Source organism: Anomaloglossus baeobatrachus, chromosome 4, assembly GCF_048569485.1.
Source record: "Anomaloglossus baeobatrachus isolate aAnoBae1 chromosome 4, aAnoBae1.hap1, whole genome shotgun sequence".
In the NCBI taxonomy this organism is placed as follows: Eukaryota; Metazoa; Chordata; class Amphibia; order Anura; family Aromobatidae; genus Anomaloglossus; species Anomaloglossus baeobatrachus.
In genome coordinates this window covers 627,854,441-627,867,236 of record NC_134356.1, presented here as the reverse complement: position 1 = coordinate 627,867,236, position 12,796 = coordinate 627,854,441, and the positions used below count along the sequence as shown (strand labels likewise).

At 47.7% G+C, this 12,796-nt stretch overlaps 1 protein-coding gene across 2 annotated transcripts in view; it reads left to right on the top strand.

Annotated features, from left to right (window-relative positions):
- LOC142304195 (patatin-like phospholipase domain-containing protein 6) overlaps positions 1-12,796 on the top strand; it is a 104,313-nt gene that overhangs the window by 42,200 nt on the left and 49,317 nt on the right. For both annotated transcript variants that reach the window (XM_075346341.1, XM_075346342.1), the window contains exons 17-18: positions 9,173-9,304; positions 11,295-11,418. In XM_075346341.1, coding sequence (XP_075202456.1) covers positions 9,173-9,304; positions 11,295-11,418 — 256 coding nt within the window. The remainder of the gene's footprint in view (positions 1-9,172; positions 9,305-11,294; positions 11,419-12,796) is intronic.

Below are 12,796 nucleotides of genomic sequence, written 5' to 3'. Positions count from 1 at the left end.
GCAGGCCAATGGAGTAATTGTACCGGTTCCCGACTGGGAACGGTTCTGAGATTTTTGCTTAAATCTATTCCTAGTCCCCGAAGAGGGCGGTGCCTTCCGACCTGGATCTTTAGCTTTTCAAGCATAGCCAGGTGTGGCGTTTTCACATTGAGTCTTGGTTTTGTTCCGTGTGTTTTTTTCACCGGATCAATCAAGAACCCAAGGAGATTCCCTAGCAGCCATCGGCATCAGAGATGCCTATCGGCAGGAGTCAATCGCAGTTTCACACCAGCGTTGACTACGTTTTGACAATCGGAGTGGTCCAATTCGTGGCTCTTCCCTTGGGGTTAGCCAAGGCCCCTCGAGTATTCTCATTGGGGCAGCTGTGATTAGGGTCCTGCCCCCCTAGGGTTTGGCAGTGATCTTTTGCCCTGGACGGCCTTCTTGTCGGGGCTTCATCCAGTGCTGACTCTTAGCAGAGTGCTTCGCTCACTCTCGCCACTCTGACCTATTCGGGTGGCTTGTCTTTCTGTCCAAGTCCACTCTGACTTCGAACCAGAGGTTCTCAGGGCGTCAATGGAAGTGGTTCCTTGCCCAGTTTTTCCTGCGTCCTCTGAGACTGGATGTTTTCCGCTGTACAAGCGAACTCACTCCTCCCACGGGGTGGTGGCTTCGCCACTGACCAGGGGCTCGTTTCAGTGGTGGCTTCGGCCACTCTGTCTCAGGGGCGCTCCTTTCTGGCCCGTCCCGGGTGATCCTCACCAGGATGCTAGCCTATCCGCCTTGGGAGCAGTATATCTCCACCGTGGAGCGCAGGGCGCTTGGACTCTGTCCGAATCAGCCCTCTGGATCAATGTGCTGGAAATCAGAGCTGTATTTCTGGCTCTCTAAGCCTTCACCATCTGTGGGCGGCTAGGCACATTCGAGTCCAGTCGGACAACGTGACAGCGTTTTCCTACATCAGCTTCCAGGGCGGGACACTCAGCCGCCTGGCAATCTTGGCGGCTCAACATTCTTCAGTGGACAAGGTACTCCTAGTCCACCGTATCCGCAGTCCACATCCTAGATGTGAAAACTACGAGGCAGGCTATTTCAGCTGTCCAACCGTGGTCCACAATCCTCAGGTTTTGCGGTAGACACACTGGTTCATGTTTGATCCCAGCTTTGTCTCTTTACGAATTTCACCCTCTACCTCTTGTCCAGAGTCCTGCGCAAGATCGGTAAAGGGGGCTGTCGGGTCATTCTTCCAGACTGACCCAAGCAGGCTTGGTACTCTGACCTGCTCCTTCTGTCCGTTGGGTTGCCATTGCCTTTTTCCCGTCAGAATTCTGGATTCTCAGATTGACGGCGTAGCTCTTGAGTCCTGGATCTTGGCGACTTCTGATATCCTTCCTGAAGTCATCTCCACTATGACTCGAGCTCCAAAGTGTCCTTTGACCTTTTTGGCCTTGCCGACCCTCCTGTCCCTTCCACAGTCCGGTCTACAGCTAGGACTATCCCTCATTAAGGGACAGGTCTTGGCTCTGTCAGTATGTGCCAGCGGCGTATCGTCCGGCTGGCTCCGGTGCGCTCCTTTAAGGGCGCATCTCACATCATTCCGCCTTTCCGGCGGCCTATGGAGACCTGGGACCTTAATCCGGTCCTCCCGGTTCCCGGAAACCCCCCTTTGCGCCTCTTGGGGAGGTTTCTTTGTTTTATCTTTCACAGAAAGTAGTCTTTCTAGTGGCTATAATTTCCCGCCAGAGACTTCTGGCTGCACTCTCTCGGAGTCACCCCCTTTTTTGGTCTTTTGCATCAAGACAAGGTGGTCTTCATCCGACTCCGGACTTTTTTCCCTAAGGCGGTTACTGCTTCCACCTTATCCGGGGCAATTTTCCTGCCTTCCTTTTGTCCGGCTCCTGTTCATCGCTTGAGGAAGCGTTGCATATCCTGGATCTGGTGCGGGCGCTCCGGATCTATGTGTCTCGCACCGCCGTTATTAGGCGGTGCACCTCTCTGGTGCTGACTGTTCGTCAGCGTAGCGGTCTCTCGGCATCTAAGCCGACCCTGATCGTTGGCTTAGGTCGGCCATTTCCGAGACCTACAAGTGTACTCAAGTGCCTTCCCCGCCGGGGATCAGAGCACATTTGGTCAGACCTGTCGGCGCCTTTTTTGGGCTTTCAGGCACCAGGTTAGGGCTCAGTAGGTCTGTCAGTCTGCAGCTCGAATTAGTCTGCATACTTTTTTGAAGCACTACCCAAGGCATGCTCATGCTTTGGCAGACGTGGGCTTGGGCAGACGCATTTTTCCGGCGTCTGTCGCCCATTTGTGAAGTTAGGTTTGCCTGCTTCTCAGTTGTCTGTTTATTCCCACCCATGGACTGCTTTTGAACGTCCCATGGTTTGGGTCTCCCATAGGAACGATAAAGAAAAAGAGAATTTTGTTACTTACCGTAAATTCTTTTTCTTATAGTTCCGTCATGGGAGACCCAGCACCCTCCCTATTGCCTATTGGCAGGTTTCTTGTTCCGTGTGTCTTCACCGGCTGTTATGTTGTAGACAGAGGTTCCGGTTCTTCCGGATTTTACTCTGTCTCTTCTTGTGGGTGGATGTCCTCCTTCAGCTTTTGCACTAAACTGGCTAGATCTGGCTAGCAGGGGGTGTATATGCTAGGAGGGAGGAGCTACACGTTTTTGAGTGTAGTAACTTTGTGTGTCCTCCGGGGGCAGTAGCTATACACCCATGGTTTGGGTCTCCCATGACGGAACTATAAGAAAAAGAATTTACGGTAAGTAACAAAATTCTCTTTATTCAGGCCGTTGCCGGCACGTTGTCCCCGGAGGGACCCTGTGTTTACAACCAGCATGAGAGACTACTCATGGACATGGCCGAGAACTGGCATGCCACCCACGAACTTGTGGGCTTGTAAATAAGTTGAGGGGTGATATTCCATTGGAGCCGCCTCCGCAGAGGCAGATTGGAGAAAGGGCCCGCAGCAGAGCAGGCTGGGGCCCGGCCACCACCAGGACCGGTGGCCATCCTCCGGGGGTCAGGGGTCCCCCAAGGACGTGGGGTCCCCTGAAGTGACAGCCGGGTGCGAGTGACCGTACCCGTTCCCGCTCGGGCAGCTTAAACCTGGACTGGGGTCAAGGGGTGCTGCCCACTTCTTAGGGGCAGCATCAGGGCTAGGTTGCTTGGGTGAGAGAGCGGAAGACATCCATCCGTCTGTTATAAAAATGTTTTTATATGTGCAACGTTTGAAGTGTCCTAATAAGAAATGCGTATGTTTGAAAATGTTTTACATGTTATTTATGTTTAAACAGTTTGTGAAAATAAAAATAAAACCGGTGATGGACGGGCAGCCCGCGGACGGTCTGCATTTCACCAAGGGGGAATGTGACACCCTGGCCTAGCCAGGCCGTCACAGATAACACACAAACACCCCCACCCCCATTAGACAGGGACACCAGCCAAACACAAAACCCTTGTTGCCTCCCTCCAGTGTCTGATGTCCACACCAGGTGGGGTGGAGCTAAGCGGTTGGCTCCACCCACCAAGGAGTTCAAAGGTCTGGAGGCGGGAAAAGTGTGAGTTAGAAGTTGGAGTTTGAAGCGAGAGGAGTAACACTTGGGTGCCTGGGTAGTGGCCCAGGCACTGACAGCAAGGTTGGCAGACGGTGGTGGCCGTCTGCAGGAGTGGTAGATCGACACGGAACCGTAGGACTGGGGACGGGCGACGGCCCGCCGGTACTGACCGGGGAGCGAAGTGAAGCCAGCACACACAGGCAGGGCCATCGGACCCCGACCAGGCTTGGAGCCGCCGACAATAGTCATTTCCAAATGTGACTGGAACCCCAGGGGTTTCACAACAGCAAAAGTACCGATTGAAGGCAACCGCCCACACCGTGAGGGTATACAGCTACCGCTTAAGGCTAGAGACCCAAGGGCCAGCGTCTGCGGGCAAACGGGCTCCTCCGGTACCCATACACCGGGGAGCGTACTACCGTTGGGAATCCATAGTAGTCAGAAAAAAGAACATCAAGGTGCAGGGAAAGACAGCCGCCATCACCTGTCCGGGGAGAGACACTGCAGCCGGCTGCAGGACCCGTCCATCCAGCCGTTTGGTGTGTGGTTTTGCATTTGGAAGTTGTTGCTGTGACCAGACAACATGCGGTCTAAGGAACTCTTAATTGAGGTGAAGCAGAACATCCTGAGGCTGAAAAAAAAGAAAAAATCCATCAGAGAGATAGCAGACATGCTTGGAGTAGCAAAATCAACAGTCGGGTACATTCTGAGAAAAAAGGAATTGACTGGTGAGCTTGGGAACTCAAAAAGGCCTGGGCGTCCACGGATGACAACAGTGGTGGATGATCGCCGCATACTTTCTTTGGTGAAGAAGAACCCGTTCACAACATCAACTGAAGTCCAGAACACTCTCAGTGAAGTAGGTGTATCTGTCTCTAAGTCAACAGTAAAGAGAAGACTCCATGAAAGTAAATACAAAGGGTTCACATCTAGATGCAAACCATTCATCAATTCCAAAAATAGACAGGCCAGAGTTAAATTTGCTGAAAAACACCTCATGAAGCCAGCTCAGTTCTGGAAAAGTATTCTATGGACAGATGAGACAAAGATCAACCTGTACCAGAATGATGGGAAGAAAAAAGTTTGGAGAAGAAAGGGAACGGCACATGATCCAAGGCACACCACATCCTCTGTAAAACATGGTGGAGGCAACGTGATGGCATGGGCATGCATGGCTTTCAATGGCACTGGGTCACTTGTGTTTATTGATGACATAACAGCAGACAAGAGTAGCCGGATGAATTCTGAAGTGTACCGGGATATACTTTCAGCCCAGATTCAGCCAAATGCCGCAAAGTTGATCGGACGGCGCTTCATAGTACAGATGGACAATGACCCCAAGCATACAGCCAAAGCTACCCAGGAGTTCATGAGTGCAAAAAAGTGGAACATTCTGCAATGGCCAAGTCAATCACCAGATCTTAACCCAATTGAGCATGCATTTCACTTGCTCAAATCCAGACTTAAGACGGAAAGACCCACAAACAAGCAAGACCTGAAGGCTGCGGCTGTAAAGGCCTGGCAAAGCATTAAGAAGGAGGAAACCCAGCGTTTGGTGATGTCCATGGGTTCCAGACTTAAGGCAGTGATTGCCTCCAAAGGATTCGCAACAAAATATTGAAAATAAAAATATTTTGTTTGGGTTTGGTTTATTTGTCCAATTACTTTTGACCTCCTAAAATGTGGAGTGTTTGTAAAGAAATGTGTACAATTCCTACAATTTCTATCAGATATTTTTGTTCAAACCTTCAAATTAAACGTTACAATCTGCACTTGAATTCTGTTGTAGAGATTTCATTTCAAATCCAATGTGGTGGCATGCAGAGCCCAACTTGCGAAAATTGTGTCACTGTCCAAATATTTCTGGACCTAACTGTATACAAGGATGGGAGACATATATACCAGAATGGGGGACATATTTACGAGAAAGAGGGCCAGAATGGGGGACATATTTACCAGGATAGGGGACATATTTGCCAGAATGGGGCCTAGGATGGGACATACAGCATATACAGTGCCTTGCGAAAGTATTCGGCTCCCTTGAATTTTTCAACCTTTTCCCACATTTCAGGCTAAGTTAATACTTTGTAGCGCCACCTTTTGCTGCAGTCACTTGGGGTATGTCTCTATCTGTTTTCCACATGGAGAGACTGAAATTCTTGCCCATTCTTCCTTTACAAACAGCTGGAGCTGAGTGAGGTTAGATGGAGAGCGTTTGTGAACAGCAGTTTTCAGCTCTTTCCACAGATTCTCGATTGGATTCAGGTCTGGACTTTGACTTGGCCATTCTAACACCTGGATATGTTTATTTGTGAACCATTCCATTGTAGATTTTGCTTTATGTTTTGGATCATTGTCTTGTTGAAAGACAAATCTCCATCCCAGTCTCAGGTCTTTTGCAGACTCCAACAGGTTTTCTTCAAGAATGGTCCTGCATTTGGCTCCATCCATCTTCCCATCAATTTTAACCATCTTCCCTGTCCCTGCTGAAGAAAAGCAGTCCCAAACCATGATGCTGCCACCACCATGTTTGACAGTGGGGATGGTGTGTTCAGGGTGATGAGCTGTCTTGCTTTTACGCCAAACATATCGTTTGGCATTGTGCCCAGATAGTTCAATTTTGGTTTCATCTGACCAGAGCACCTTGTTCCACATGTTTGGTGTGTCTCCCAGGTGCCTTGTGGCAACTTTAAACGACACTTTTTATGGATATCTTTGAGAAATGTCTTTCTCTTTGCCACTCTTCCATAAAGGCCAGATTTGTGCAGTGTACGACTGAGTGTTGTCCTATGGACAGACTCTCCCATCTCAGCTGTAGATCTCTGCAGTTCATCCAGAGTGATCATGGGCCTCTTGGCTGCATCTCTGATCAGTCTTCTCCTTATTTGAGATGAAAATTTGGAAGGACGGCCGGGTCTTGGTAGATTTGCAGTAGTAGGATACTCCTTCCATTTCAATATGATCGCTTGCACAGTGCTTCTTGGGATGTTTAAGGTTTTGGAAATATTTTTGTAACCAAATCCGGCTTTAAACTTCTCCACAACAGTATCACGGACCTGCCTGTTGTGTTCCTTGGTCTTCATGATGCTATCTGCGCTTTACACAGAACACTGAGACTATCACAGAGCAGGCGCATTTATATGGAGACTTGATTACACACAGGGGCTTATATTTATCATCATCAGTCATTTAGGACAACATTGGATCATTCAGAGATCCTCAATGAACTTCTGGAGCTAGTTTGCTGCACTGAAAGTAAAGGGGATGAATAATATTGCACGCCCCAATTTTCAGTTTTTTTTTTTTTTTTAAAAAAAAAAGTTTAAAATAAGCAATAAATATCGTTCAACTTCACAATTGTGTCCCATTTGTTGTTGATTCTTCACCATAACAATGCAATTTTTATCTTTATGTTTGAAGCCTGAAATGTGGGAAAAGGTTGAAAATTTCAAGGGGGCCAAATAGTTTCGCAAGGCACTGTATATACAGTATTCTGAATGATAAGTAAAGATTTTCTGATCTTCTTGTAGTCTTCACCTTTTTTGTGTAAAGAAATCATTTTTTTTTTTCAGGTTTTGTGACATTTTTCGTCCATGTGGTATCATTTCTGGAAGTATGAAAAGAGAAGGGGTTTTCTTTATTAAGTAACTTTTATAGTGAGCAGACAGTTCACAATAAAAGTTACTTAATAAAGAAAATTCCTTCTCTTTTCATGCTGTCAGCAATGGTACCACATGGAAGAGAAATATCCCAAGACCTGAGTAACCTGCATAATAAACAATTAAGGTGGCTTTACATGCTACGATATTGCTAGCAATTTCTAGCGATATCGAGCGTGTAAGTACCCGCACCCGTCGCCCATGTGATATCGTGTGATCGCTGCCGCTGCAAACATTATCGCTACGGCAGCGTCACACACAGTTACCTGGTCGGCGTCGGCGCTGTGACTGCCGAACAATCCCTCCCTCAAGGGGGAGGGACGTTCGGCGTCACCGCGACGTCACTAAGCGGCCGGCCAATCAAAGCGGAGGGGCGGAAATGAGCGGGACGTAACATCCCGCCCACCTCCTTCCTTCCGCATTGCGGCCGGTGGCAGGTAAGGAGACGTTCCTCGCTCCTGCGGTGTCACACACAGCGATGTGTACTGCCGCATGAGCGATGAACAACATGGATAAACAACCCTTAGGCCCCTTTCACACGTCAGTGATTCTGGTACGTTTGTGCTTTTTTTTAAACGTACCAGAATCACTGACATACGCAGACCCATTATAATGAATGGGTCTGCTCACACGTCAGTGATTTTTCACTGCACGTGTCTCCGTGCGGCGTACCCGCGTGTGCGTGATTGCCGCACGGAGACATGTCCATTTTTTTCTGGCATCACTGATGTCCCACGGAGCACGCAGTGGTGTAGTCCGTGAAACACGTGCCAGAAAAAAATGTGCATATAAAATAAAAAACATTTTTACTCACCCGGCTCCAGCGACGCTCTGTGCAGCCCGTTCTCCCTGCTGCTTCTGAGCCGGCTGATTACTGTCGCGCATATTCATGATGCACGACACAGATGACCTGGAAGCAGCTGCTGCGGGGGTCAGCGCCGGTCGGATGCTGCACCGCGAGAGCGATCAGGACCATGGAGAGCGGGAGCGGGTGCAGGTGAGTTAATCTCTAAGTGCAATCACGGGCCACGGAGAACGGAGCCCGGATTGCACTTAGACAACCCACGTGTGCCGTGATTCACGGCACACGGAGGGACATGTGCGTGTTTTACACGCCAGTGAAAAACGTCAGTGTTTTTCACTGACGTGTAAAACGGGCCTTACTGATTTTCGAGTTTGGGACGACCTCTCCATGGTGAACGATTTTCGCGATTTTTGAGGTCGCTTAAGGTCGCTGGTCAGTGTCACACGCTGCGATATCGTTAATGATGCCGGATGTGCGTCACTAACAACGTGACCCCGACGATAAAACATTAACGATATCGTAGCGTGTAAAGCCCCCTTTAGACTTACCTGTGGTTGATTTCTTGTTAATTAGAATAACTTTAGCTTTGTTTTTAAGGTTTTCATTGAGGTGTACTCATTTTTGTAACATTTTTGAATGGAAATGGTAACATGTTGAACAGCTATGATTAAAGAATTTTGTTCTGAAACGGGTAAGAAGATGTTCTGATATTTTTATTGCTGTCTATGCACATGATTTTTGAATAAAGAACAAGAGTCCATCCTGGAGGAAGGAGTTCCAACTTTTTTTCTAATTCCATTTTTGAACATGGTCTTGAAGGAATTTGATAAGAAAATTACTATTTTGGCGTTCTTAAAATAATAAATCTTGTTTGTAATCAATGCCCACATTTGAGAGAATTTTTTTAGCGTGGTATCCCGTAGAAAATTTGGATTCTAAAAGGAGACCAAAGGTTTTCTGACATCTTTTGGGGTGTACTGATTTATGCTGAGCACTGTATTTGACTTGGAAATGTTTCTACTCCCTTAATAGATATATGCACACAGATATAATGATTTGTACTTAACATTTCATATTTCTTAAGACTATTTGTAAGAATTGCTGTACGTTTCATGGTGTGCCGAGCTGAGGTCTCGATGAACACTTCCACCCCTCTCTGTGTTTTAGGATTCTCTGTTCTCATCCCCATGTTCTTCTCTCTGTGGCACATTCTGTGGCCCGTCGTGTCTCTCCATTTGTGAGACAGGTGGATTTTGCCATTGATTGGATAGGGGTGGAGGCCGGTAAAGAACTTTACAGGTGAGAATAAAATCAGTTGGAGGCAGCTACTTGAGAATTTTTGCAAAGATTCGGATTCCAGACGGGGAAGCTTTCATCAGAAAATGATCTATTGTGTATATAAGATTTCTGTGCTATATGTATTTATTTTTATTTGGTCATGTTTTTTTTTTTTCATATCACGTAATTACTAATCTTGCCGTTTCACACTAGTCCCTGGGGATATTTTACTCTCATACTTGTAATTTCAGGAAGAGTTTTCAGCAGTTTCTTTATTATCACAGACAGGATTACAATGATTGATAACACCTCTATACACAGCTGATAACACAGGAACCGTCATTGACAATAGTTGATGTCACAATTGACTTTGCACCCGCTTCCTTTCCCAACGTCTTTTGCACGCGCTCATTAGATGCTTCATTACAAAACATAGGGTCAGAGTCTGTTTATTGCGAATAATGTACATGTGAATTTCCTGAAAATTGTAACATTTTTACTTTTATTACAGACTAGCTGTAGTACCCGGCGTTGCCTGAGATAGTAACTAAGTGTCTCTCTGTCTCTCTCTCTCTGTCTCTCTGTCTGTCTTCTTTCCTCTCTGTCTGTCTCCCTCTCTGTTTCTTTCTGTTTCTGTGTGTGTCTCTGTGTGTCTCTGTGTGTCTGTGTGTGTGCGCCTATGCGTGTCTCTGTGTGTGTCTGTGTTTGTGTGTGTGTCTCTGTGTGTGTGTCTATCTTTGTGTGCCTCTGTCTGTTTCTGTTTGTGTGTGTCTCTATGTGTGTGTCTCTTTGCCTCTGTGTGTGTGAGTTTTTGTCTCTGTGTGTCTCTCTATTACTGTGTGTGTGTGTCTATTTCTATGTCTGTCTCTGTGTCTCTGTGTGTCTCTCTCTCTGTGTGTGTCTGTCTTTGTGTGTGTCTCTGTGTGTGTCTGTCTTTGTGTTTGTCTCTGTGTCTCTCTGTCTTTGTGTGTGTCTCTGTGTATCTTTATCTGTCTCTGTGTATGTCTCTGTGTGTCTCTGTCTCTGTGTGTCTGTGTGTGTGCCTATGCGTGTCTCTGTGTGTGTCTGTGTGTGACTCTGTGTTTGTGTGTGTGTCTGTGTGTGTGTCTATCTTTGTGGGCCTCTGTCTGTTTCTGTTTGTGTGTGTCTCTATGTGTGTCTCTTTGCCTCTGTGTGTGTGAGTTTTTGTCTCTGTGTGTGTCTCTATTACTGTGTGTGTGTCTATTTCTATGTCTGTCTCTGTGTCTTTGTTTGTCTCTCTCTCTGTGTCTCTGTGTGTGTCTGTCTTTGTGTGTGTCTCTGTGTGTGTCTGTCTTTGTGTGTGTCTCTGTGTGTCTGTCTTTGTGTGTGTCTCTGTGTCTCTCTGTCTTTGTGTGTGTCTCTGTGTCTGTCTTTGTGTGTGTCTCTGTGTCTGTCTTTGTGTGTGTCTCTGTGTATCTTTGTCTCTGTGTGTGTCTCTGTGTGTCTCTGTCTCTTTGTGTGTCTGTCTCAACTGATATCATATTACCTCACACACAAGCTTTTTATACTAACAATGTCCTTCGTTGCCTATAGCAAACAATCAGACCTCCTATTAATGACCTATAGCCCTCAGCTCATTTGACTTTAATGTAAGCAGGTTTTTTTGCAAAGAACTATAAACTGCGGGGTTAAATTTTCCCCTCAAAACATAGTCTATGAAGTTTCCTGAGTCACATGAGGTAAATGCGACGGTGCGGATTCCTTTAGCGGACACACACACATACACACACACACACACACACACACACACACACACACACTCAGCTTTATATATTAGATTGTGATACGGGAAAAAAGACATTGCATGCAAAATACATTTAACACAATAACCTGTTTTAGACAATTAATTTTCTGATGACACCAAGGAGAGCTCTTTGATGTCAGATGCCAACTGCCTACTAGTCTTGAAAGTTAAGATGCTCCTTCCTTTCATAGTGTCTCACTATACTCTTATTCCTATACCTTCTAATCATAAATTTGTCTTCTATAGTAAGGGGGACCCTTCAGACTGCACATACATTACATTGAATGGTCGTCTACGTTCAGTGATCCCGGATCCAGATGGGAAGAAGCATGTTGTGGGGGAGCATGGACGAGGGGAACTGATTGGGATGGTAAGGCGTAGAGGCTGTGTAATAAATACCAGATCCAAAGAAGTAGATTTATATGCTGAGGGTCACGTATAGTCATTCAAGGCAATAGATAACCTTTGATTTCAGCTATAAGACGTCCTTCAGCATAAAATAATTTGGTGTTTCTTTGTCGCTCCATTGGGAGACCCAGACAATTGGGTGTATAGCTTCTGCCTCCGGAGGCCACACAAAGTATTACACTTAAAAGTGTAAGCCCCTCCCCTCTGCCTATACACCCCCCCGTGCATCACGGGCTCCTCAGTTTTTATGCTTTGTGTTGAAGGAGGCACACTTCCATGCAAGCTCCACAATTTAGTCAGCAGCAGCTGCTGACTATATCGGATGGAAGAAAAGAGGGCCCATAACAGGGCCCCCGGCATGCTCCCTTCTCACCCCACTCTGGTCGGCGGTGCTGTTAAGGTTGAGGTACCCATTGCGGGTACAAAGGCTGGAGCCACATGCTGTTTTCCTTCCCCATCCCTTAGGGGCTCTGGGTGAAGTGGGATCCTAACCGGTCACCATCTGGGACCGGGCTCCCTCCGCAGCCCCTGGAGGAATCTGCTGGACAGGAGCCGGGTATCATCAGGGACAAGGCCCTGCTACTCTGAGGTACTCTGTGTCCCCTTGGGGGCGGCGCATAGAGCGCCTGTGTAATGGACGTTGCAGCAGCTGCTGGGTGTGTTTGTGCGCCGGGACTACCGCGCTTGTTTGCCGGCCGCGCTTATAACTATAGTCCCCGGCTTTTGCGGCCTAGTACCGCATACTCCCGCCCCCGGGCCTGCCAGTCAGGGGTAAGGGCGGGACGCTGCACTGGACGTCAGCGCTGAGGGCTGGAGCATACTTAGTATCCTCCTCCCCCCTCACTGAGCACCGTGGGGCACCAGATTCCCGCACTTTCTGAGGCACGCACACGGCTCCCTCCTCCTCTCAGAACGCTGGCAGCCATTCCTATCAGCACGTCTGACGCTGGAGAACTTCAGAGGGGAGACACCACCGAGCTCCACAGCTCTGGGAGGCCCAGGCAGGGAATCTGGTGGTCACACAACCGCTGAGGGCGGTCGGTAAGCCGCACCTGTTACTAGGTGCTGGCCCCCCCCCGGGTGCCGAAGTGTATATTTATATGCTTATATTGTATACATTTACTCTGTACGGCTGCACTATTTGCTTTTGGCTATATACCCTCTCTGATTACGCTAAGAGGAGACAACAGCATGTCGTCCGCAAAAAGCAAGGGTGCCAAGGCACAGGCTTACTTTGCAACCTGTACCTCATGTGTGGCAATGCTACCTGCAGGTTCCACCTACCCTCATTGTGTGCAATGCTCGGCCCCTGTGACACTCACTCAGCCGGAGTCTCAGCC